General features: G+C 39.1%; 1 protein-coding gene and 1 long non-coding RNA gene across 2 annotated transcripts; both read left to right on the forward strand.

Moving 5' to 3' along the window:
• Positions 1-947: 947 nt before the first annotated feature.
• On the forward strand, positions 948-2,247 carry LOC111472218. The gene is made up of 4 exons (XM_023117857.1): positions 948-1,305; positions 1,392-1,477; positions 1,823-1,892; positions 2,213-2,247. Exons 1-4 carry the CDS (start codon positions 948-950, stop codon positions 2,245-2,247), a joined length of 549 nt encoding a protein of 182 aa, XP_022973625.1.
• A 4,716-nt stretch (positions 2,248-6,963) lies between these two features.
• Positions 6,964-15,428, forward strand: LOC111472208. The gene is made up of 3 exons (XR_002715377.1): positions 6,964-7,043; positions 13,509-13,512; positions 15,415-15,428. It is a non-coding gene; the product is annotated as an uncharacterized LOC111472208 (long non-coding RNA).
• Positions 15,429-21,500: the final 6,072 nt, after the last annotated feature.

Raw genomic sequence — 21,500 nt, forward strand, 5'->3', positions numbered from 1 at the left:
GTAAGACGAAACCAAAAACAAATAAAAATATAAGTAAAACAAAATAAAATAAGAAAATGCATAAGCAGAATTAAAATAAAATTAAGTTAAACACTACCACATTTAAAATACAATTACAAGATATTAAATTTATTATAAAGGGAAAAATGGATTGGGATACAACTAAAAAAAATCAAATACAAAGACTCAAAAATAGAAAGAAAGACAAAAGTTCTATAACAACCCCCACTTTGATTGCATAGCTCTGGAAGACTCCTCCACCTTGACCTGCAACCTGCGAACATCTGTAAAAGAAGAGAAAACGGGGTGAATTTATAAATATACCTACTAAGTATCGTGCTTGTAGGAACAACTTAGGTAGAGTAACTAATTTTTGATCTCTATCAATTGATTAGCCCAGGACTTGCCCAATTGTTTTGTAGTGGACATGTTTGTGTACTACGATTCAAGGAGCCAACTTGACTCTAATACCACTTATCACAATCACATTCTTGTGGAGCGGGATAGCGATTTTGCGACACTTAGATATTAGAGTATATATTATTTATAGAATATATCTTAGATATTATATCTTAATATTCTTTATTTATGATTTGATTTAGAGTATATTTTATTTTATTATCAATATTTAATTATTTTATATTTTCCTCATTTGTACTTATAGTTACTAGCTTGTATCCTATTTAAAGGATATCAATATCAATGATAATTCATACCTTCCCAATTCTATTTCTATTTCTCATTCTTAACATGGTATCAGAGCACCGATCTTGGTATTCTTAAATATCAAAATTTTCTCTATAGCAAAATCAGCCAAATCCAGCTTCAAAATTTCCGATGTTTATTTAACGCATCCTTATTATATTCATCACTCTGATTAGCCAGGATATTCATTTGTTCCAATCAAATTAAATGGAACAAATTATCAATCCTGGAGTAAATCAGTTATGCATGCTCTTATTGCCAAAAAGAAAATTGGCTTCATTGATGGTACAATTGAAGAACCGTCTCAAGATGCAAATTCAATCAAATTTGAACTATGGAGTCAGTGCAACAGTATGATAATATCTTGGTTAACTCATTCAGTTGAAGCAGATATCGCTGAGGGTATTATTCACGCCAAGATAGCTCATGAAGTGTGGGTTGATCTTCATGATCAATTCTCACAAAAGAATGTTCCAACAATTTTTCAGATACAAAGGTCTATAGTAATGATGTCACAGGGAACCATGACACTGTCATTATATTTCACCAAGCTCAAAGCACTCTGGGATGAATTGGAAGCATACAACATACCATTTACCTGTAATCAACGTCAAATACATGTTGATCAACGAGAAGAAGACAAGTTGATGCAACTACTCATGGGACTCAATGAGTCTTATAAAAAGGTGGAACTAACATTTTGATGATGACTCCATTATCTAAAGTGAGGCAAGCCTATTCATTGCTTGTACAAGAAGAGATGCAACTTCAGGTAACTTCTGAACCTACTAAGAATTTCTCGATTGCATCAACAGTCCAGAAGAAAACAACATATTCAAAATTCGTCAAGGATAAATCATGTGAACACTGTAATAAAAGTGGTCATACAATTGATGAGTGTCGATTCCTTAAGTTTCTCTGTAAATTTTGTGATAGAAGGGGACATCCAGAAGATCGATGTCAACATAAAAATAATTCTAGAAGGGCAGTACAAATCAATCAACGCAACAATCGTGGATATCGATCATCTGCAAATATGGCCGATGTTTCTCAGTTGAATACAAAAGAATAGTCACCTAATTTCATCCCAAATTTTTCTTCTGAGCAATTACAACAGATTGTACAAGCATTATTTGCACTCAATCATCGTTCTTTTGGTAATTCTGATAATAACATCAATGTTGCAGGTTTGTTTCCAGTACCTGCATTATCTATTAACTTTACGAGTTCTAATCCATGGATTCTCGATAGTGGAGCTACAGATCATATAGTATCCAAAATTTCTGTTATGACTGAACCAAAGGCTACCACCATACCTACAATAAATTTGTCTAATGGAGAGATAGCACATGTGTCACATACTAGAAATGTTTCTTTTAATCCTGACCTTAAATTAAACAATGTTTTATGTGTGCCTTCATTCAATTTAAACCTAATGTCCATCAGCAAACTTACCAATGACTTAAAATCTTATGTGACCTTTTATCCTGATTCTTGTATTATGCAGGACTTGGCTATGGGGAAGATGATTGGCTCGGGTAAACAATTCGGAGGTCTCTATCATATTTCTTCATCTTCAATCAAATCTTCAGCAAATCAAGTATCTCAGTCATTTGATTTGTGGAATTTACACTTATGGTCATCCTTCTCCTCGTTTTAAATTTCTAGCTCATCAATTGCATCTTAATAATGCTACTCTTTCTCATAATTGTAGTATTTGCTCATTAGAAAAATAAACTAGGTTGTCTTTTCCAAAAAGTTCAATAACGACTCATTTTGTCTTTGATCTGTTACATTGTAATATTTGGGGACCACATAAAATTCCAACCCATTCTAGTTTGTGTTTTTTTCTCATTGTTGTTGATGATTTTACTCGATGTACTTGGGTTTTTCTTATGCAACACAAATAAGATATAACAACCCGAAATTTTCTACTTAATTTAAGATCGCTACTGTATACGTACCATAAACATTGAATGCGGAAGACTTCATTTAAATTCCATAAAACATAATCTTTATCTTAAAACACAACCATGAACTTACGTGTTTTGAAAACATCTTTAAAAAGACACAACAAAGGACTAAATAAAATGAATAAAAGTTTAAGTTAAAAACATCCTAGTCTAGCCTAAGTCTAAGAAAATAAATATCACTACCTTATTCATGTGTCATGGTCTCGAGTTACGATGTCGTCGTCAGCCGTACAGGAATGCGTTGCCTTAACCTGAAAAAATGTAGTAGCACATGGCTGAGTATTTAAAGAAATACTCAGTAAGTGACCCCACTATTGGTGTTAAATGCAAAAATCACATGCAATGTAATGATGGGACCTATCTTTCGTTTCGTTTCGTTTCGTTTCTAGGGTGTTGTCCTAACGGGTAATTTTGGACGTGTACCATATACTCTACACATAGCCCATACGTGCGAGTATGGGCTCACCAGCTAGTTCACACACCACTGGGCCACTTTCCTTGTCCGGTGGGCTTACCCTGGGAGCCCCTTATGCCAAAACCCGTTAGAACTAGTAACTGTCACAGTAGCGCTATGCAAAGCATAACGATCATTGTCCTTCCATTGGATGTACGCGTCCGTACCCTCATGATGGGATAGGGGTATCCCCTCAAATGCATGAGCACACATAATGCATGAGATCTCAAAACTTTTCCATTTTCATTATCCTTTAATACAACCCCGTTAGCATTATGTACATATCATATCATTTTTCATATCGTTTCAGATATCGTTCATCATTCATATCATATTGTTTCTCATTCTTCAGTTCTCAAATCATACATAATTCTAACAGGGTTATATTTCATGCCATTTATCGTAATTTCATGTCATTCATATCATGCTGTATACTCACAATTTAAGAGGCCTAACATAACGTTCTATGCTTTTAACATAACATTTCATCATATATACATCATATCATGATATATTGCATCACAATGTGTCATATCATAAACAAGACGTATCGTTTTCGAACTTATCATAGCCGTAACATTATTATACCTATCACAGACATATCATTACGTGAACGTACCTCAATCATATCATCATAAGAACATAACCTAACGCTATCGTTCTATCAATCTATCACAAATCTATCCCTTTCTACCCGTAGCCTAACTGTAGTCTTCCATCAATCTCTCTTATCCATATCACTACGATATGTAACCTAACCTTAACGTTTCATGAACGTATTTTACTCCTATCGTTACATTTCGTTTTGGGCATCCTTCTCGTATCCTATCTCAAACATATCATTGAACACATCGTACCGTAATTATTATCAAACTATTCACATATTATATCATATACCTAACAAATAAGAAGCATATTGATCCATAAACAATTCACACATATCAATATATATGACACGTGCAGAACCACGGGGCACGTGTCAACAACAAATATAATCATGCCGATAGTAAGGTCACTTACCTGGTTAGCTTAGGTTGATGTTCCGTCGTTATCCTTAATGAAAGTCCATTGAAATCCAAGTCAACCTATGTGAGCTCATGACATCAGTTTCAAGTTTGAATTTCTACAAAATTGTTTCTTTAATTTATGTTGATCTGTGTTATACTTTATGCGAACGTTAGAGTCTTTGCCTAAGTTAGGTCTTGAAATGTTTATATATGTTTGTTATAGTATTATTTTCATTCAAACCATTTAATACCCATTAAAATTTTCCAAATATTCTATTTTTTCCTACGGTGTTTAAAACCCTTTAACATTTTCTAGATAACTTCGATTATATTCACAATCTTCCTTCCCTGTCTCTTACCACTTTTAATATCATTAAATAAAATAAAAAGGAAAACTATTGACCTCTTCAAATGCAATCTCTTTCTAGCAAAATATCTTTTACTAGCAAAACTATATCTTGAACCTTTTTGTGTTTGTTTTTGCAGGAGAGAAGAAATTCTGTTAAATATGTTTAAACCTTTTTTTTATATTTTTGTTGGTTACCTTCTCAATTAGGTTAGCAATTACTTTTGGCCAATTTGATAGATTCTATTGTTTTTTATCATGATGTATCTTTCTAATAGGTAAATTGCTAAAAAAAACTAAATAATTTGATGAAAGAAAAGGAGATCTGAGATATAAATTACAGATAAACCTCAAATCTCTCTCCCATGTAAATCTTGATCATCTCTATAAACCCATCTCCTATAAATTTGATGTGAGGCATTTCTATTTTCTCAAAATCTTTCATTTTTCATTTCTGTTTCATTATGGAGGAACTGTGAGGTGTGTTGGGGAGAGATTATTGGGAAAGTGACTACATTTGATGGAGAGGAACGAGGGAATAATTGTTTTTATTTTCTTATTTATTAATTTATTATTATTATTTTTTTTTTTTTACATAATAATATTTTTTGTTTATAATATTTTTTTTATTTGTTTATTTATTTATTTATTTATTGGGCTATTACATATTTCAACTCAATTTCATACTACTATTAAAATATAGTTAGATGAGACAATGAGACTGAGTTTCTATCTTTGCAACCATTTTTTCCTTCTTTTAGCATTGAATTTCAGCGCACTTGTGTCTATACTCCACAACAAAATGAAGTCTAGAACGTAAGCATCGTCATATTCTAAATGTAGCCAGGTCTCTTCTTTTTTAGTCACAGGTTCCACTTAAATTTTTGGGAGAATGCATTTTAACTACTGTTTATCTTATAAATAGAACATCATCACCATTGTTATTTAACAAGACAACCTTTGAAGCACTCTACAAACGACCACCTACATTTCACCATCTTAAAGTTTTTGGTTGCAAGTGTTATGCAACTGTAGTACATCCTAAGCAAAAATTTGAACCTCGAGCAATTGATTTCTTCGTCGGGCAATTGATCCCAAGGAAAATATTTCCTTTGATTGAACGAGGTTCCTTCGTCGTAACCTGATTCCTTCATATTAATCAATTTGAATCTCATAAAATTACTCATATTAATATTTTATGAGATTCTACTTCATATTAATCAATTGCCCGACGAAGGATAACATTTAGAGCCCAAGGAAGGAGCCGAGCCCAGCCTAGGTGATTGAGTTTAAGAGGTTACCGAGGAAAAGAATAAAGAAAAGAAAAGAAGAGGAGCGAAGAAAGCAACGAGATCGATAACCGATAGGGGGAGAGGAATTCTATTAATTAGCTAATGAACCCACATGAGAAGAGAAGCTAGTCCCGTCCCCAGCCAGAAAGAAAGAAAAGAAGAATGCCTCTAAGTAGAGTAGTTCTTTCTCTTTGACAGTTCAGGCAGAGGAAAAGGAGTGAAATCAGGTTACGGTTCAGGTTCTTCATTCAAATAGCTTTCCCGAGTAAAAGAGTGAAAGAAGGAAAATGAGCGGAGCAACTCGACCAATACAATAAAATCAAGAAGGAGCGAAGCAGACTGATAGTTGGAGAGCTGAAGGAGAAGAGAATGGATCTTTTCTTTTGGCTTTCTCTTTGACAGTTTAGGAAGGGGAAGGAGCAAAGGACCTACAGAAAGAATAAATAGGAGAATGAGTCTTTCTTATAGGGCCAGGCAGGAGAGTGAAGAAAGAAAGGAGGAAAGAAAACCTATTACCGATTACCGACGGAAAGAGTGAAATCAGGCAAAGGTTAACAATCACTTCCTCAAAATAAGAAACACTAACTGAACAAGCAGTTAGTCGAGTTCATCTTTCTTGCTTGAGTCTAGGAGAGTGAAGAAAGAAAGGAGAAAGAGCTGGTCCAGAATAAATAGGTTCAGTAGTTTACAGTTCAAGCAGGGAGAGGTGAATGAGCTTGCTTGACCTTTCAGCCAACTGCTTTACCTAATTCAAGAGTGAAATCAGTCCCATGAATCCTTGTTACAGGAGGGAGAGGAAAAGAGTCTTTGAAGGCCAGGCCAATGCAGGGTTACGATCATCTTCTCTTCTTTATCTGAGCTAATAAATGACACTTAAACTTAGTGCTGCTTGTGAGACCAATACAATAAAATAAGGAAATCCCACCGATTCCCGAGTTCAAGAGTGAAAGAAGGAGAAGGGTTAAGTAAGGGGCAGTAGTTAAGGATAATGCATCTTGTTCCGTTGAGTCTTTCGTTTACTGATAAGGGAGAGTCAAGTCATTTCCTATGCTTTCCTGAGTTCAAGACTGAGTTAAAGAAAGAAATGGGGTCTGGGAGCTTTACCGACTGAAATAAGGGAAGGGTAGGGGAGAGAGGTTCGTTCTGGTTCAGTAGCTCATGGAATAGAGTCACAAATCCAATAAATGGTCCTGTTCTATCCTAAAGAGAGAGTAAAAGAGTAAGATCAATAGGAGAAGGGGAGAGCATCTTTAGTCTTGACTTTTAGTTGAAGGAAGGAGCTTGACCTTGTTCAATACCGTCAAATAGCTTTACTGAGTGAAAGAATGAATCTTTAGTCTCCCTTGAACTGTAAAGTCAAATTAATCAGGAGTGTTTGAGTTCAAGCAAGCTAGTAAAGGAGAAAGGCTTTACCTTGTATTTGAATGAAGAAATAGAGACAAGTGAGTGAAGGAGAATGAATAAAAAGAGTGAAAGCAAGCAAGAAAGCCAGGAAGAAATTTTTAAACATGATCCTCTGTCAATCACATATGGGATAATATTAAATTTTAAATAAAATAATCAAAGTTATTATTAAAATTAATTACGAGACTTTAGGGCATAAATCTTAACACCCTTGACCACCTAGATATTCTGACATTTTCTCCACTGTTTATGTTACCCTAGTTTATTTGAGTGGCCTTGATCCTAGATTGTAGCATCATGGTATCTACTTATTCTAACGCTTGTTCTTAGCATGCCTTTCCTTATAAGGAATTTGAGCAGGGTCGGTCTCAGTCAAGGCTCTACCTGCTCTACCATCTCGTATAGTACCACTTCATGTTTTAGGATCCATAATCTATCATCATGCAATAAACTCCAAGTTATTAGGTATTGTAACCAATTGTATCCTAATTATTTCAAAAGATAGTAACTGACATATGCATATAATTCACATGAGTGAGATCATGCCTACTAACCTTACAACTTACATACCTTGTCAAGGCGAGGTGAGCTTAAGTCAAGCTGCAGACTGTCACGGTCATGTTTGTCCAAGGCGTGTTGCCTATGGTGGCGTGTCAGATGTCACAATCATGTTTGTTCATGACGTGTTGTCCACAGCTGCATGCCCGTTCCAAACCCCTTTACTTACTTTCAAGTTAGATAGACATTTATATTATTGTTGTGTTAGTACAGGGGTGTATGACCTGTCAATAAAATCATGTCTACACCCGTCAGGGCTAAAATGCCTCACAATGTACTATAAGGTATGTGACTAGTCATCAATTCTTCCTATTCAGATTATATGCTATCAAAGTTGTGGTTGTTGCTTATTTTCTTTTAGCCTATACTATTGCTTTTTTACAAAAAAAAAAAAAAAATAAAAAATAATAAAAAATAATAATAATAAAAATAAAGGAAAAAAGATCAATGCATTTCCTTCCTCATGATTTCTAAAACACTTTCTTCCAAACATGGCCAAGGCTCGATCAAACGTCTGAATTGTATATTTCTTATGATTTTCATACGAATGACTTGTTCACTGGGTTAGAATAAGTGTCGCATAATCGCTATCCCGTTGCCACAATAGTGCGATTGTGATAAGTAGTATCAAAACCAAGTTGGCTCCTTGAATCGTAGGACACAAAAAGGTTTGCTGCAAAAGAACTGGGCAAGTCCCAGACTAATCAATTGGTAGAGATAAAAAATTAGCTACTCTACCTAAGTGAAATTCCTGATGAATTGGGCTTCTAAAATCTCGCATAAATTTTATTTTCGCTAAAGCTGACAAGATCAACGAGCTGGTAGGTTGCCTTGAGAAACTAATGTCCATGTATTAATTAGGTTAGGGTGAAGGCCCCAAAAGTCAATGCCACAACTGCTAGTGGCTCAAGCATGGGGATAGCTCGATGGGCTCTGTTGCTTGGATGGAAGAACATATCGAGGGCTTAGACAATACTCAACAAGCGATCGTTCAGATTGTCTCAAAAATACTAAAATTTTGAGAGTAGCTTTTGGAGTGGTTAGGGATGAAGTGGCGGATTTGAGCGCTAGACAAGTCCTCACCATGAGAGAAGTGGAGAATTAAAGCCTAGTTTAAGTTATAGTCTAATTCAACTAGATAAAGGTCTCATTGCCAAAGCCTTTTTATAAGGTTCGAGATGCCAAGGCTCTAGGGAACTTTATCTTTGACCTCGAATAAAACTTTCAAGCCAAAAATGTCGTAGCATAAGAAGTGAAGGTTACACTGGCAAGAATTCATCTAGTCGATGATGCAAAGTTTTGGTGGAGATCCAAGTACATCGACCTTCAAGATGGTCGGTGTACTGTGGACACTTGGGAGAGCTTAATGCAAGAACTCCTCTCTTAGTTCTTCCTAGAGAGTATTGAGATAATCACAAGAAGAAAGTTTGATTTGATTACCATGCACAATGGATCCATCCTATGGGTGGGCATTGATCTTTTGGGTAGTCAGTAAAGCAAGCACGTACACCACAACCTTAGGTGGCTACGTGTCACGACCCAATATTTTACTACGGACCGTGACTTATGACAACACACGAATGTACAAAGTGATTTAAATATGAAATAGAGAAAATCTTTAAATTCCAATAAAGTTTTTGGACGACAGACAAACAGAACACATGACAGTTTGGAAATAAATTTCGAAAGAATGCAAATACAAAATAAAGACTAGACTGACGCCCTAGGACAACCATTTCTCTGTGACAATACCCGTCTCCATCACACTTGCCCTTGACCGACAACTCGCGCTCCTGAAAAAGGAAAACATATCAAGATTGAGTATAAAAATTATATTCAGTAAGCCACCTACTTGTAGGCTCTCTTCGCATCCTAATTCAACAGGTTCACACGGTTTCCTAATTTAGTTCGAGAACATCTGGTTCTAACCTTAGTCCCTTTGAGCTTGCCCCATGGATTTTACCGATTCATTGTCCTTTCATTAGACGCCTAGAGGTTCCTTACGCCAAGCTAATATGATCGGTATCTCTCTATGAGGTGTTACCTTTACATGGCTATCTGGGACTACATGGTATCTAGCCTAGGGGCGTGCTAAATACCCCTACGCCCATATAGTCCCCCTATGGGGGCGCGACCCAACCCGTTCCCATGCAGCTAATGGGCTGTACGACATGGGGACACATTTCCCATGCGAATGGCTAAGAGTAGTAAGGACTGATTAGGGACTCTTGGTCCTCCCACGAAGCTATAGATACTGTTCTCACACTAGCAATCTATGAACACTCCTGAGGTATTGTGTTGCCGTGGTAAACCGCTAAGTTCCTAGGAAAAAGTTAAGTCTGGCTAGTGCGACATATTGCTCCTAACAGTAATCCCCTAAGCTTATCATAGAAACAGGCTCTATCAATTAACAGAGTGTGCATGCAACCGTCTTCTAACATCATAGTATATAATTCATGGAAACTAGGCATACCGACTCAACGGGGCGATGACCTCCATCAAGCACCCAGAGCACGAAGTTTGTGCTCAATTAAACGCATTCCAACATAAATTAAACGCATGATCATAACAATTAAAGCATCCAACAACACTCAGATAATTCACCCATTATAATCATAACAATTAATCTAACTAATAATTTACATGGAGAGCTAATCTGAAGAAAAAGTACTAGCATGCATGCAATCCAAGCGAATCCTACAAGTATTTCTTCCTAAATATCGGGTGATGACTTACCTGGTTGACGCGTGTCTTTTTGCTAGCGTTTTTTTGCCCGTGAGGTGTCCAAAAATATTGATTTCCTTAGATTAGGTTCCTATTCACGTAAAAACAGTATTATAACTGGAACTAGGACAAAAATCAGGCAAACAGAGAGCAACCGGGCCAAAACGATCGTTTCACGCGCGCTCACGCGCCAGCAGTGTGCTGACCATACGTGTGGACGTGCGCCAATCGCGGGTCGGCTGGTCTGGTTGGGCTTGGCTCGGTTCACGTTTGCGGTTCGGCTCAGCTTTGTAGGCGACACGTGTCGTTGCTTCGCTGGAGCTGCATTGCTCCAGCCGATGGTTGATGCATGTCTGGCACCTGTCACACCACCCTCTGTCGCTCGCCGGCCGACCTCTTTTTTTTTTTTTTTTTTCTTCTCTGTCCTCTGCAATCTATAACACTGTCTCCTTTCTGATTTTCATATCTTTCTATCTGTATATCGAATCGATATGATTTCTTCAGCAAAGTTCTAGATCGTGTTGCGGGCTACGTCTTAGTATTTTTTTTGTAATTTTTTTCTTGACTACCAGACGAGTTAAGAGCGTCGGAAGTTCACTCACCGTTCTTGAACGATTCTCGGATCTCCACCTTCTCGTAGCTAGTAGCTTCTTCGTTGGTCTCTCCTCTTCCTGGTTCCCGGTCGGCTGTGACTCGTATGTCCAGACAACAACTATCTATTCCTAACGAACCCATAGATTCTTCTATTACATCCTCTAGATTGTATTCCAATTTTCTGCCCTCGAGCAACTTGACTAATAAGGGAAAAGCCCAATTTCTGTATCCAAAACGCATGACCCCGATCGATCCAACCTCTTATTTCAAAAGCCAAGGATCACGGTATGAAAAAGAGGAAGACAGGTCATTGGAAGAGAGCAGAGGTACGAGAGGAAAGGAAGGCTCTTACCATCAATTCCATTGTTCTTTGTCACGAAGGTCCAAACAGGCTAGAAACAAAATCAGATGACGATGATGGTTTGCCTAACATTCAGGGATTCCAATAAACGTGTTACCAGACCTTCCTTATCAGCGGAGATTGGGTCTGGCCAGTCCCTAGGTCTCCATTAATTGCCTCATTTGGAACTGTCGAGGGCTTGGGAACCAAAGTTCGAGCTCTCCGTGAGCTCATTCGTAAAGAAGATCCCTCCCTAGTGAAACTAAATGTAAACTGGGAATATATAAAAGTGAAAAGAATCACTCAGGTTGTTTTTAATTGCATTGCGGGGGAAGTTAGGGCTAAGTCAGGAGGGCTAGCACTCTTGTGGGAGAAGGAGGTGTTTTCGGATGGGATGACAAGAAACTAGCTTCCCTAAGGGGGAAGGGAACGAGCAGAAGAATCAAAGTCGATCGACCACTGACTTTCATCCATCTCCAAAGCAGAAAAGGAATTGGATTTAGAGACAGGTGATGAATCAGCCACCTTCACTTTGCCTTTGGAAGTCTCCTTTTCACAGCTTATCAAGAGAACGACCACGTTTGTTATCATCCATGCGCGAGCGACTGCGCTCTCGAGAACCACCTCACCTGTTGCCGTCCACAGCCGACGACAATGCAATGAGTTGACTTCTTATCTGGGTAATCCTAGGAAAATTCCTCCCACACATCTTGTTACTCTGCCACCCACAGTAGAGCAGAATCCAGTTTTTTATACGCCTTCCATTATCCCGCCTTTCCCCGCTTGGGACTTTCTTTTTAGCCCAGTCATGAACCACCCTGGTTGGAGCCATGGTCTATCCAACAGTGCTACATATCCTCCTTGTTCTTTTTCTAAGATTGGCCTAAAGAACCGCACTTTCTTTTCCGGTTAAGAAGCCTTTAGGTTGTACGTGAGCCATACCTTGAACTGTGATAGCTTAGAAAGAAAAAGGCCGATTCCTAAGACGCCCTTTTTTGAATATTGAAACCATATCCACCGTAGATTATGCATTTACTACATTCACTCCCTTAAATTGAAAGAGGAATTGCAACCTCTCGAATAATAAGAGTGAAAGAACCCGATTGGGAATTCTGAATAGTATGAAAGAGGCAAAGCGGCTGAAGATAAGGAATATAACGAAATGCAGAACAGAATAGAGGTTGCTTAGGCCCCGGCCTAGCAGAGGCCGCTCAAGAGCTAACTCTGATAAGCTACCTTAATTCCGAATTAAGAAACTGTCTTTTAGTGACTATGGGAAGGAGAAGCATTCCTAAGAGATTTATAGAGAATTTCGAATAGTTACCGTGCCTTGGGTCTACTACTAATACTAAGAATGGATCCTTCTTCAGCCATACCCATACCAATACAATAATACAATAGGTCATACTATCTAGCATAGGCAGACCAAAGATTGCACATCGCAGTCTAAGCGTGCTTGCTTTGCGCACCGGCACAGCAGAATAGGAATCCGCTGGCTAAGATGAGTGGCTCAAGGATCACTTCCTTGAGAAGGGATTCTTTATTGTAACTAAGAAATGAGAATTGTTGACGCATATGATCTCTCAACTTAAAAAAGAGGGGAGGAAACTGACAATTTCACACTTAAAGATTGAGCTCGTCAGTGATCTTTTCCATGGTGTCTAGAGAAAGCTATCACATTCGTACCCAAGGCAACAAAGTTGGCAAGCATTACTGTGATCTTGAATCACTTGCTAGGAGCTAGTCGGTACGACTCACTACTATTAGAGGGGTGGAGTCGAAGCTATGGCACCAGAAAGTTCAAAATCTTCCTTCCCGAACCACTCGTGTAGTCTTCTTCCTGCCTCCCAGTTAAGGACCTATCTCGCTTTCGCTTTCCAACATTCTTTCTTCTCTATCTACCTAGATAACATCTTTTTCCCTACAAGGCACTCCCCAGCGAGCTCGAACGTTAATAGCGAGACTGATTACCAATACCGAGGAACAGCTACCCCAGCAGAACCTGCGGTTTCTCTACGAAAGCTTCGACTATTTATATATTCTATATGATCAAATATATCAAAGATACGATTGGAATTGAATTGATAGGAAAAATTTGATTGTGTCAATAGGTTTGTAACCCTATTCCTCCGAGGAAAATGGGGCCCTTTTCTTTTTGTTTAGCCGACCTACTCGCCTTGGAAGATTTCGATTCTTTCCGCCTAGTCGGTCTATCAGTTAGTGGTAGTGGGGGAAGTCGTAGTAGTGGCCATTTTCCTTAGTCTATCAAGCAAGTCCTACATCTGCAAACAAAAGAGTGAATTACGTAAGCATAATGTCTAGTGGTCGATTCATTCTAAGTTTTCGATTTGGCCCAAAGTGATGAATCCATCCTCCTTTACGGTAGTACCGTTGGCTTTCCCATCTCTATCTTATTAAACTAGCTATTGTTCTACCATCGTTCGAGAGTATGGTAATCCTTTGACTAACTCTAACTCCAGCTCTTAACTCCTACGTTCGTTGTATACTTGATAAAGATAAAGAGAAGTATCAAGTAGGGAGTGCTCTCTTCCTTGGTCCCCTTATCCCTCCCTGTAAACTTATCTAAAACGCTTTTCTTTCGATCCATCTCACCTGCCTACGCCTTTCCTCTCCTTTACCGGTAAGGTTAGGTCAGCTTTTAAAGCTCACTTAGAGCTATGGTTTCATAGAAAAAGAAAAGCCCTAATAAATGGGTCTATTCCCACGAGTCCTTTCCTAGTCTTCATAAGCAGTCACATTAATATCAGAAAGAGAAAGCATGCTTCTAGCGTTGATGTTGGAACTATAGGATAAGGATGATTGGTCTTACACCCCCGCTGGGACTTTTAGGCACATTCAACATAAGGCATCTGTAAAGGGTGGAAAAAATCAGGTGGGTGTTAGCGAATCATGACGATCTGTGAAGGTCAACAGCCATGTGGAAAGTTTGACATAGTGAAAAGGGCTTCCATTTCATTAGTTAGGACCTATTCTCAAAACCTAATGTGTCATCCTACTCTACTTGGAAAGACTTTTTTATTCTTATTGTTGCACGGCACCCATGGAGCCTTAAAACCAAGAGATTACTCCAAACACGTTAGACTATGAGTGCCAGCCAACTCACTCTATTTATGAACATAACAAGGAAAGCCTAACAAGTTGTAGGTGGTCCGATTTCTGTCAACTTTGTCCACACCTGCATGAATTTCAGTATGTGTAAGCCACACATCAATTTAAGAAACCAGAGCGGGCTACTAGCGTTGACCTTGCCGAGCTAACAAGAAATGATCAGCCCCTTGGGCAAAAAGAGCACTGATAGGCATGGAGATGGCTCTTAGGAGCTTAGTTTAGAGTTCACTATCTGAAATTCAATATCCCTATCTCCTGTAAAGACTAATCACTTTCTTGAGTGGCTACTTGAATCTCAGCTTACCACCATCCTGTCAAGTGAAGAAAGATCAGACTAGAGACCAAGCGCATCGGACTGCATCTGAGGGGTTCTCTTAGTCTAACTTTCAGTCCTAGACTGTGAACCACATTCTTTGCATTCTCCGATGCCAATTGGGCTGGTTGCCCAGATAGCAGACGATCCACTACCGGATTCTGCGTATTTCTCGTTAAACACCTTGTCTCCTCAGGATGAGGGCTGACTATTAGGCATCCCTTTTTTTTAGCCAGTGACATTCCTGCGCTAGTTCAATTGTGAGTTAGGATCGATCTACTTGATTTTATGGCCTTTTCTTTTCTTTCCTGTAAAGGTTCTGAAAGTGAAGGAGTTTACCTAGTTCAATCAGTTAAAGGTTCTGAGAAGGTAATAAAGTATAAGATTCTGGTTCCGTATAGAAGCTCATAGTTTAGGAGATTCACTCTCATTCATAAGGAGTATTGATCTTGTTGAGTTGTCTTTCCTTTCAACACTTACAGTTAAAGAGATAGTGAAAGAAGGAAGAATCGTCCGTCCTGTTTACTTACCGAGTAAAAGAAGGAAAAGGGTTTGTTTCGGTTGAGTCTTTCAAGCAGAAGAAAGAAGAAGAGGTTCAGGAAAGAAAAGGTTTAAGGTGAAAGTTGAGTCGAATGAATCTTGAGGGAATACAGTTCGTGAAAGAATAAAGAACCATAACTGAAGGGAATGAGGTAATCCCAGCCTTGTTCAAGAGTGAAATCAGGGAGAGAGAGTCAATTCATTAACAACTTTACTTTACCTTGTTCAATCTTGGAGTGAAGGAGGAAAGAATCCATACGGTTCCATCAAGTGAATGAGCTTTCCCTGATTCTCATCCAGCCGCTTGACTTACCTTGCTTGTTCAAGAGTGAAATTAGTCTAATTCATCCCCCGACTTGATTTCATGAATTTACTCTCCTGGCATTTCAATGAATTAGCTACTGCACCGAGATTATCTTCACCGGAACCTTATACTCTATGACCTGACCCTATTTACCTTATTCATTCAATCTGGAACCGAAAGAAAAGAAGAAAGAAGAATGAGACAGAACTACTGAGCTCGGGTTTCACTATTCTTGAACAGTAAGGGAAAGCATATTCAATCCTTCTTTTTCACTCTTTTCCTCGACAGTAAGAAAGATGAATGAGACAGAACTACTGACCCTTTACCTCTTTTACTTGAAGTTTCACAAATTCCATTTCCTTCACCCTCTTTCACTCTGTCTTCGTCTTCTTCCTTTCCCTCTTCGAGTAACCCTTATCAGTCAGAAAAGGAGGAAGTGTTTGACACGAGAGCTCTGGAACATGAACCAAGGTTATAGTCTTTGTTTGAAAGAAGGGAGTCAAGACTCCTGATCCTCCTTCCCCGGAACCTTTATAGAATGAAAGAAAGAGAAGCTCAATCACCTTTACAGGAGAGTCAATGAGATTAGCTACTGAACTGAAACCGGAGCCTCTATCCCCTTATACTCAATTATCGGATTGAACAGTAAACAAAGACGAAACCGAAACCCTTCACTAAAGCTCCTTCACCTATTTATTCTTTACCAACTCTTTCTCCTCTCCCTTCTTTCACTCATGTGAACTGGAACCTGATTGAACTTGGTCTCGTGGCTTCTACCTTCACCTTCAAGTCAAGACTCAAGATGAATTATCTCCTTTACAGTGTTTTAAATCAGGGAGAGCCAATTCCTTGCAGCTCCTGAACCTTTAGAGTCTCGTCCATCCATTCATTAGCAGCTTTACCTCGACTTCTTTCTCTTTTCCTTTCTTTCACTGTAAACAAAGACTAAAGATGAAGGAGAGAGAACTACTGCCCCTAAACCTATTTATTCTTTCATTTCGCTCTTTGACTCTCCTGTAAGCAAATTCAAGGATGTTCGAAAGATGAATTAGAGTGAACTCCTCTCCTCTCGCTATGGTTCGAGTGGCTTTGCTCCTTCACCTTCACCTTCTTTCACTCAGTCTCGCTCGTTCTCTTCTTTCTTTTTCTCGTTCTTTCTTCTCCTTTCATTCTCTTCTTTCTTTTTCTATTTATTCTCAATTTTCCCTTGAGAAAATCTGTAAAAGATTATAATGGAATTGATCGAGAGTCGTAGTGAGACCGAGAGGAGCACTTCTCGAGGTAGCATTGCCCAGGTTGAGAAGGAATCGCTTAGGTTTCTTCGGAACGAGAAGAATAGGAATTCTTCTCTTTGATGAGAGATAACCCGGGCTTTAGACACTCGCCCTACTGGAAAGTCACCTCCCAAATCACACTGTCCACAAAAGGAAAAGCCCTTTATCTACCAACAGTAGCAAATCCTGTTCAAAGGTTGGGGGTTGCTCGAAATCTGTCAAAGACTCACTCTTACCCTGAAGATCAGACGAAGAATCGCAATCTATGGTGCGCTGTAGACTCTTTAAGGGAAGAAAAACCTCGTCTTCGGGACGAGAAAACGAAAACCATCTTTTTTCAAAAGTTTCTTCCTGTGAGTACAAGATGGCCGAGTTAGAAAGTCTTAGTGAGACACATAGTTTAATGCATGTGGATGGTTGACCGCTGCCCCCCGAAAAAGGTATACCCCATTTATTGATGGGCGAACGACGGGGATCTGATTCTCGGTCTGCTTCAGAAAGCAAAAATCAAGTCTTGTCTGAAAGAGGTAGGATTCCCGAGAAATTCTTCGATTTCCTTCCGCTTTAGTAAAAATACAAAAGAGCAAGAAAGTCAAATACAGATTGAGATGAAGAATCCTAGAACAAAATGATCTAGCCAGAATGACCATCGCACTGATTAGAATGAACGATTCATAAATATAAAGAACAAAGAACAAAATTCTATGGGGTTCGAAAGAAGAAAAATCTGAAAGGTCTGATTGCAACAAAGGGAACATAGTTTCCTCACGCCTATTTCTGAAATTCACAAAGCAGAAGAATGAATGGATGACCTTTTGAGCAGCCACAATTTAATTAGGATCGGTCTTATGATGAAACAATGAATTGAAGACGGGGGGGTCGCCTTGCACGAATTTGATTTTGGTTGGTTGGTTGGGGTCTTATTTAGTCCTCGCTGTCAGACCCTGCCTTTTTCGAAAATGGAAGTGAAGTCAGTGGTAGGGTCCGAAACCCAATATGAAAATCAGAAGAAGCTGGGCCGAATCGAATGAAATGGGTTAGAAAGATGTGGTTCCTCAAGGAAGTCCCGGACTCTTTCTGTTGGAAAGAAAATAATTAATCAGGCAATGGAATTGTGAGACCAACAATGAATAGGCTCAGGCAATGGAATTGTGAGATGAGAAGAGGAGAGAAGTAGTGAGACCAAGTTTACAAAAATAGGTGAAAGAATAAATAGGTGAAGGAAAGAATATGCTCGAATTAATAATGAGTCTTACCTTGATCTTTTTCTTTGACCTTGTTCAATCAGGTTTAGGAGTGAGAACTTCGAGGACTTAAATGTTTGGAGGAGATCTTTGAGCTTTCATAAAGCAATACTAAACAAACGGTCCATTGAGTGCCGAAAGGCTTTCAAACAAACTCAGCATCCGAATCGACTGGCGAAAGAAAGTAACTTATTTGACCCTTGAAGAAGAAAAAAATTCGATACAAAAAAGGGGAGAAAGGCTTGGTCTGTCTTTTGCCAAGTGAAATTGAAAGCTAAGCCGGGAATTCCGCATCGACAACTCAATTTGCCCGGTAAGACCAAGTCTTTCCTTGAGGAAAGAGTCGAGTCGCAAGTAGGTTTTTTTAACAAAGAAGGAATCCACAACGGAAGCCAAAGATATGCCTTCCGCACAGTTAAGCAGGTAAGCGAAGGCTCTCTCTCTCGCCCTATTGAATGAATTTTTTTTGGGGCGGAACTCGACAGCTTGAAGTTGAGAAAACTTCGATTCATCAAGAAATGCTGTTTTTTGAATTTCAATAAAATAAGGAGTCCTGAGACCTTAGCCGCCAACGCCTGGTCGACCCTCTTTTTCAATAAGAAAATCATTTCTTCAGTTGAGATATTTTTCTCAATAGGAGTGTGGATCTTCTTAGATTTGGAGATTGGAATTCGTCTTTTCTTTGTTCTGGCAGGCGAGGGTAAAGTAGTCTGATGTAGAAAGAATTCTGGTTCTTTTCTTTCGAGATTGTTCCGTGGTCGCCTATTGAAACAGCGGTTTACAAGCGACCCGCCCCCTTTCTCCTCCATTGGACTGATTTCTGTAGGTCTGTTTTCCCCTGAACCTCGGTCTCGCAAGCACTAAGTTTAAGTCAGTTCTTTGACTGCGAGTGCGGGTGTGGACCAGGAAATAAGGATGATTTTTCAATCTAGTAGAAGGAAAAGCTTTCGCATGTAGAGTCAGGCAAATTCTTTATTCTAGAACTCGCGTATAGTTTAAACCAAGGTGCTCCCATGCAAAGATTCTCGGGCAAGGCTTGAAATCAAATTTCATTCAAACGCGGGTACGAAATGGCTTAGTGAGAAGAAGGGACGGTACGCTGAAATGGTGAGTTGCGCCTACGCCTGAATTACCTACTTTTTCCAATCCTAGCTTACCATACGAGGTGCTTGGGAGACTTTACCCTTCAATGGCCTAGAACGCCAGTTCCCGAGGCAGCATGAACCCTCTTTATGAGGGGAGGGGGACAAGAAGAAGTCCACAGTATTTAACCTTAACCATCAGCTAATGGCTCCAGCCTTGGCAATTTGGCAACTTTATAACAGTTATCCATCAACTAGATGAGATTTCTGAGATGCTAGCACAATTGACCTTGAGACATCGAAAAGCCCTGACTTTAAAGTACTCATCTTACCGAACCCATAAAGACCCAAGTGCTTGGGTAAGCAAGTAGTACGTACGTCTTTCCACCGAGAAGATAGGGAGAAAAGGAAAAGCGCGCAGTCCCCTCTTTTCGCCTTCCTCGTTCCCCTGGACCTTCCTCGCAGAGTGCTTCCTCAGGGCTCGAACCTACTGCAATGCACCAACTCCTCATTGTTGGACCGAATGAGACCTCTATAGAAAGAAGCAATTTTATGGAATAATATGAACTACTTCTCACTTTGCAGACTTTCACACTCACAAGGATTGGAACCCTAGACATTGGGTAGACCGATCATGAATGATTAGTAGATTTATTAGGTAGATTCATTATTTCAGATTTGTTACATGAATGGCCATGGAGGATGTTCCAAAAGAAGTCCTATATAAGGATCACCTATGTAAAGATTTGATAATCAATTTAACTTTAGAGGAGAATACATCTCTTTCTCCAAAAAGACAGATTTGAGTGTTGAGAGAATTCTGCCCCCTTTCCATCCAAATTTGACCTTGCTCCAACAAACAAAGTGGTATCAGAGCCAAAAATCAATGGTGGGTTCCGGGAAGATGTCATTGGGTGGTGTACCGCTGCCACGTCTGGTGAAGTCAAACAAAAACAATTGGATGGAGCATTCAGATGCAAGCCTTGCTCGAAGAGCAAGATGTATGGGACGTGGTTTTAGAAGGTTACACAGAACCGGAGCAAATCAAAGACATGAGAGTAAATGACATCACGAAGCAGAAAGAAGCACGGATGAAGGACAAGACCGCGTTGTACTTATTATTCCAAGCGGTTGGTTTTGATGAGTAAATTTGTAGAAGATAGCCAGCAGAACATAATATGGGAAAGTCGCTCCTCTCGATCAATTCTGATTTGAAGAAATAGAAAAAGAAAGAATCTCTTTTCCTTTCACTCGGTAAAGCAGCTCTAAAGGAATTGACCGAATTTTCTTCTTGAGAAGAAATATAAAAGAAAGAATCGAACTTCTATTTTTGTAATTCTCGAGGAGTCATCTTTGAACAAGTTTCTCTTATAAGGAAAGGTGGAAGAAAAGGCTCGGGATTGATTTAGGAGTCTTTGTGCGAGTCGATTGATGCAGATAAAGATTACAGCTTCTGAAACCAAGACTTTTGATGCCCGTCCTTCGCTTCAGGCCTGGTTAATCAGAATTCTTCTCCTGCAAAATCACAATAGAAAAAGTGGTTCTTGCATGTCTTCGGTTTCGATGAGAATGGAAAGAATTTAGCAACTCCAAAGATCTCGTCAAACAAGAGATGGAATTCCATGAAAGAATACTAGCCCAAGACCCGATCGGAGGTAAGAGCTCTTTCTTCTGACCGTCACAGTCTTTTCTTCTCCAGAGAGTCTGTCCACCTTCTTGATTTACTAGTGGAAACTGGGATTCGTAAGAACAAGGAATCGCTTTGAATGAAAATTTCTCTTTGTCAAGACCGGACTAATCTCGGAAAAGGTGGATGATTCCCCCGCCCCGAAACTAACCTCTTTGTCTCTTCCTAAAATCAAACAAGGAAACAAATCTCTTTTTTTTAGCACAAATCAAAGGAACCAATTGGATCAGAAAGAGCCGTTTTCTTTCCAATTGCTGCAGTCAGTCATCCAAGAATCAAAATCAAGTCCTTTTCAAAGAGAATGCTAAAAGAAAAAAGGAGATTTATTCTTTCTTGGAGAAGAACGGTCTTTGTTTGGCCTGAACCAACCACTTTCCGAAAACTCGGTGGTCTTTTTATCAGCCTTTGTTTGGTGAAGGGGGAGCTTGAAGACATTATAGTTTGATTTGCTTTCTTAAGCGGATCCACTCACCCGAGTGCTTGCCTAAGCCCTTTGCATCTTTTTCCAGCTTGATATGGACCTGGGCCTG

Source organism: Cucurbita maxima, unplaced genomic scaffold (assembly GCF_002738345.1).
Source record: "Cucurbita maxima cultivar Rimu unplaced genomic scaffold, Cmax_1.0 Cma_Scf00068, whole genome shotgun sequence".
Taxonomy (NCBI): domain Eukaryota; kingdom Viridiplantae; phylum Streptophyta; class Magnoliopsida; order Cucurbitales; family Cucurbitaceae; genus Cucurbita; species Cucurbita maxima.

Excerpts from the sequence above, each read along its gene's own strand:
- LOC111472218 (XM_023117857.1), top strand. The coding sequence starts at position 948 with ATGCATGCTCTTATTGCCAAAAAGAAAATTGGCTTCATTGATGGTACA. Across the intron at positions 1,306-1,391 it reads ATACAACATACCATTTACCT|GTGGAACTAACATTTTGATG; the intron begins GTAATCAACGTC and ends TCTTATAAAAAG. Across the intron at positions 1,478-1,822 it reads AAGAAGAGATGCAACTTCAG|ATTGTACAAGCATTATTTGC; the intron begins GTAACTTCTGAA and ends CAATTACAACAG.